Source organism: Zerene cesonia, chromosome 24 (assembly GCF_012273895.1).
Source record: "Zerene cesonia ecotype Mississippi chromosome 24, Zerene_cesonia_1.1, whole genome shotgun sequence".
NCBI classification, from domain to species: Eukaryota; Metazoa; Arthropoda; class Insecta; order Lepidoptera; family Pieridae; genus Zerene; species Zerene cesonia.
Window position 1 is genome coordinate 4,219,408 of NC_052125.1, and position 5,636 is coordinate 4,225,043.

Sequence of the window (5,636 nt, forward strand, 5' to 3'; positions counted from 1 at the left end):
TCCATCACCACAGTTTCCACCGTTTCCTCCATCACCACAGTTTCCACCGTTTCCTCCATCACCACAGTTTCCACCGTTCCCTCCATCACCACCAGGATTGCATTCAGTTGCGTCACATCGCTGAAAACAAATTGAAAGAAACGAATTTATAAAAATACCTTCACCAGATTAGTTATCATACTCTTAGCCACAAATGTTAAGTTATAAGTCATTAAGTTTATGTTTTTACATTTTTCTTGAAGGCATACTCATGTAGATCTCGCTAGCTGAATGGCTCTAGCTAAGTGAATTTAATTGTATAGAGATAATATATATGATATATAGTAAATGTCCTAAAAGTGAAGTTAATGGATCTTTTCTCGAAAAATGAATTTAAAATTTACTATTAACTTAATTAGCAAATGTTAGCCTTTAGTAGGATGAGAAGTATAACATTGAATTAGATATTAATAAACAATGGATCTAAACGTTAGGTTTCCAATAAAAATGAGTAAATAAACATTATTCTAGCATACGAAATTACCTGGCTTTCAAAATTGAAGAATGTAGTAGGAGCGCATGGCATAGCTACTTTATTACCATGGACACATTGATAGAATTTTGTGCAATCCGGATGAGGTAAAAGCAATTCAACCCTTCCGTCAGCTGGGCAGCCGTTTGGCAGCAATTGAATGCCACTGCTATGGACACCTTCTCCATTACCGCCGTTTCCTCCATTTCCGCCGTTTCCTCCGTTTCCACCATTTCCACCGTTACTGACGCCTCCAGCACCTCCTAAACCGGCACTTCCAGCACCAATACCAATCCCATCTATTCCATCATGCCCATCTTGACCATCCTGTCCTGCAGCATTGGAATTAGAGCATCCGGCTTTACCAGGGTCTTCACAATTCTGTTAAAATAAAATTTCGAGAATTTTTATTGTTGTTTAATTAACATTACCCCGGCCCCGGGTGGTATACGAAAGGGGTCGGTAGGAAGCGCTAGTTGATTAATTTAGGAAATATTAAAAATACTTAATTACTCTAAATAACGCTCGAAATAGACGGACAGAGAAGGCTTAGTTATTGGGTTCCGTTTAACCTCTTTGGTACAGAACCCTAAAAGGAACCGCTGTGTTTTCAAATATTTTTAATGCAGTAGTCGGACACGCTTCAGGACGAACTGGGCCAGCTCGCAACGAGAAAGTACCAAACCTTTATAAAAAACCGGCGTGAAATAATAGTATGGTATGTGTACCGGCGAGTAGGGAAGCCGTAGTCTCGTTTCCTTTTCCTCACCCTTCCCAGTCCATTACTTCTTTCCAGACGTCAATCCTTTCGTTATCTCTTACCCAAAAGCAGACAATGCATTCGCAGAGGCATTATTTCTGCGAATGTTCATAGGCTGTGGTGATCGCTTACCATCAGGCGAACCGCCAGCTCAGCTGCCCGCAATGACATGAAGAAAAACATTTATACCTGCGTGATGGCATTGAAGTGTTTCCCAGATTCGCAATTGACAAGAATCCGACTCCCTTGCACGCAGTTATAATATTTACTGCAGTCATTTTCATGCGGAAGTCGAAGTACACCAAAGAAGTGGGTGGGGCAACCAATTTGCGCGCTTCTGCCGACCACCTTAGTGACGCACTCCACTAAGTGAGCTTGCTCGCAAATCTGAAATTATATACGTGTAAGTGAGATAAAAACTACTATATGCTTTGTTTTATTTGATATCTCGTGTTTAAAACTTCTTGTTGAATTCTCAGGTCATTGTAATCACGACTTTTTTCCTATTTGAATAAGGTTGAATTTATTTTGATGAATATTAACTAGCTAGCTAGAGCAAATTGCTTTTCGATTTGTGACTTTAAAGTTATGTTGATAAGTTTGATTTTGCTTCAACTTTATTTTCAATATACTAAAATTTTGACAAACACATGAGGACAGAGATCACTTTTAATCTAATACTCGGGTACTGTATCTAGTTTTTATCATACGTGTATCATACTAAGCCAAAGTAATTTTCTAATAATTTACACACTATAATCAATTAGTTGATAATGGTCTAACAAATCTAAAAAATTTAGATCTTATCGGCACTTATGCTTTTAGCAAATTATTTTTATAATCCATTATCTACAAATCCCTTCGAGATTTAAAATCACCGAATCATTTAGCCGTGATATTATTAACGATTAGGAATTTCGAATAATTTTCCCAATCATTGCTTACCTACTCCAAGTTGAAATACAAACATATTATGTAAACTTTTATAAACGACTAGCTGTTGCCCGCAGCTTCGCCCGTATGCTCTATAAATTTTCATGATACACACTTTCATGCCCGTTGTTATCCCAGGGGATAATGGGGTAGAATTTACCAAAATCCTTTCTAAGCGTTTGCCTACGTCATAATATCTATCTGCATGCCGAATTTCAGCCCGATCCGTCCAGTGATTTGGGCTGTACGTTGATAGATCACTAGGTCAGTCAACCTTTGAGTTAAATATATTTAGATGAACAGTTTTTTTTAACTTCCACCGATTCGGAAGGTCCATCTACCGAGAAAAATCGGTAAGATACACGATAATAACTTCTTTTATAAAAAATATACAATATAATAGTGTATAATAAATACAGTTAAAATACATTTTAAAGGTACAATCAACAATGGTTTCACTTGCTTTTACAGTGGATACGAGAAGAAATTATTTAATGCTTGCGAATCATGATAATAAGAGAAACTGTACTATCGACAATCCTACTAATGGACAATCCTACTAATGTTATAAATGCGAAAGTTGGTAAGGATGTGTGTGCGTTCGTTGCTCTTTCACGCAAAGACTACTGAACCGATTGCAATGATATTTGGTACGTAGACAGCTGGACAACTGGAATAACATATAGACAACTTTTTATCCCGATATTCCTACGGGATACGGACTGACGCGGGTGAAACCGCGGGCGCAGCTAGTCCTTGATAAGTGTGCAAAGTTTGAATTAAGACAGTATGTTTGAGTAAGGATTAAAATCAAGTCGAAAGTAGTCGGTTACATGAAACATACTGGAGAAGTTATAAATAACAAATAGCAATTAAACGGAATTAAAAATTCATTGGCCACCCATTAACTGCCATATCCCTAATAATATTATAAATGCGAAAGTAACTCTATCTGTCTGTCTGTTACGCATTCACGCCTAAACCACTAAACCGATTTTGATAAAGTTTGGTATGAAGATAGAACTGAACTTGGGAAAGGACATAGGATACTTTTTATCCCGAAAAAATTGTAGAAAGGGTTGAAAGAGTGGATGAAAGTTTGTATGAAAGTTCGTTATTGTCAAACCGATTTTGATGAAACTTGGTATGAAGATGAAGATTTTGTTTGTTTGAACGCACTAATCTCAGGTCCGATTTGAAATATTATTTCATAGATAGTTCATTAAATGAGGAAGAGTATAGGCTATATATGTACCACGGGCGAAGTCGGGGCGGACGTGTGTAGTCATAAACTTACTTGTTTCTCAAAAGAGAACAGCGTACTCCCGGGGCATTTTATTGCATCCACCTGCTTTCTTCCACGAACGCAGGGATAAAACTTGGAGCAGTCATTCTCGTGGGGTAGCAGGTACTGCTTCCCGTCCGTTGGACACTCCACTTGGGGATGAGCGAAGGTGAACCCAATAAACCCCAGCAAGAGGAGTTTTACTGAAAGGAGAAGATGCTTATCATCATCAGATCTAAAAAGATGGTTAACGTGCCCGTATCTACATGATAGACTCGCTGATGGGATATGTATGCTTTTGAACCAACTTCAAAAAAAAGTAAGTGTTTCTATATTCGTCTGTGTGTATTCTTTTCATTCAGTAACCTACTACACATCTACTCTTTACTTGGCTTGGCTGGGGCTGACCTTAAAGAGATGAGCGGGTAGCGCTTATAGTTATTATGTATATTTATTATTCGCTTTTTAGTGCTTTTGAAGTCGGTTTAATTATAGAGAAATTTTGAAAGAATAGAAAAATTTGATCACGAGGCGGGATTCGAACCCGCGACTTCTTGCCATACCGTAGCAACGCCTAGCCTCTCGACCACCCATCATCCCTCCACAGTCGTCCTCGAATTGTGACAACTAAAATTTAACTAAAACTACCAGGAATGCACTAGATTTCAAATAAAGAACCATCATAATCGGTTCACCCAATCGAAAGTTATGAAGTGACAAAGCCAAAAACAAAATCGAATCGATAACCTCATTCAGAAGTCAGTTGAACAACAAACTATAAATACGTAAAACGGCTGTGTCGATATCGATTCCTACCTGTCTTAACTTTACTATATGCCAGTAAAACTTCAATAAACAGTTGTTATCATAATGCATTTATCGAAGAACAAAGAAACATATTATATTAAAACGATTCCTCATAAAAATTATCAATTATGTGAAAAATAATGATAAGGGAAATGACTTCGTTTTAAAATGTAATGCTCACTTTAATATGGGATTACAATTAATTAATCTTATCAATCTATAGGTACATATCACAGGTCGAATTCTATATGTCAGACTAGCTGCACGCCCCGGCTCCGTCTGGGTAGTCTTTTATTGGATTAAAATCGGTTGAGTAGACGCGTCCATCGCGTATAAACAACCTGGCACGTCCTACTATCCTACTAATATCATAAATGCGAAAGTTTGCAAACATGTGTGTGTGTTTGTTGCTCTTTCACGCAAGAACTACTGAACCGATTGCAATGAAATTTGGTACGAAGACAGCTGGATAACTGGAATAACATAAAAGCTACTTTTTATCCCGATATTCCTACGCGTTACGGACTTACGCGGGTGAAACCGCGGGGCGCAGCTAGTAGTTAATATATTAAGATATAGAAACTATATAATAATTGTCTATTGTCTCTATGAACCTGAGGAGGTACTCCAGATTCTAAAATGAACCATATAACAACCATTTCCTACCAAACACAAAGAATCACGTCAATTGGTAAATCCGCGGTGTTAGTTTTTTAGTCGAGAAACAAAATCAAATAAATATACAGTCCATTTGGGAATCTCTTTGGCATAGCATTTACATATTGTATATATACATATATATACGTACATACATGTTATGTTATCTTATATTTATCAGTCACATTCATTAATTTACTATCACTATCATTCACTACATATCTTCGATAAATATTAGTTTGACAAGTGTTAGATTTAAAGTGTAATCTTTAATATATAGACATATATATATATATATATATATATATATATATATATATATATATATATATATAATGAAGTACGAATTATTCATTCATTTATCAATATAAAAAACCGTGCACTTAAAATAAATATAGTTAAATAAAACACGCTTCAATTAAGGAGGTAACTAAATTTGATCATAGACAGAGTATACGTAAGAAAATTATTTAATCATCGCGATTAGGATTTTAAGATAAACTCATTAAACTATTGTATTGTCACCGATCCTTGATGAGTTTAAAAAGTGAATTAAATCAGTACCTTGAAAGTGAAAAGTCTGCAGGAGGTCAGTTACATACAAATAAATAATTGAATATAATAAAAGCGTGTTAAAACATGCCTTTCTGACATCCTTCCTACTAATATTATAAATGCGAAAG

General features: G+C 36.2%; 1 protein-coding gene across 1 annotated transcript in view; it reads right to left on the minus strand.

The window, feature by feature from the left end:
• LOC119836375 overlaps positions 1–4,083 on the minus strand; it is a 5,930-nt gene extending 1,847 nt beyond the window's left edge. Inside the window, exons 1-5 of the mRNA XM_038361680.1 lie at positions 4,053–4,083; positions 3,502–3,692; positions 1,461–1,658; positions 516–892; positions 9–120 (exon numbers count right to left, since the gene is read on the minus strand). Of these exons, the coding sequence (XP_038217608.1) occupies positions 9–120; positions 516–892; positions 1,461–1,658; positions 3,502–3,692; positions 4,053–4,083 (909 nt within the window). The remainder of the gene's footprint in view (positions 1–8; positions 121–515; positions 893–1,460; positions 1,659–3,501; positions 3,693–4,052) is intronic.
• Between the last annotated feature and the right edge of the window lie 1,553 nt (positions 4,084–5,636).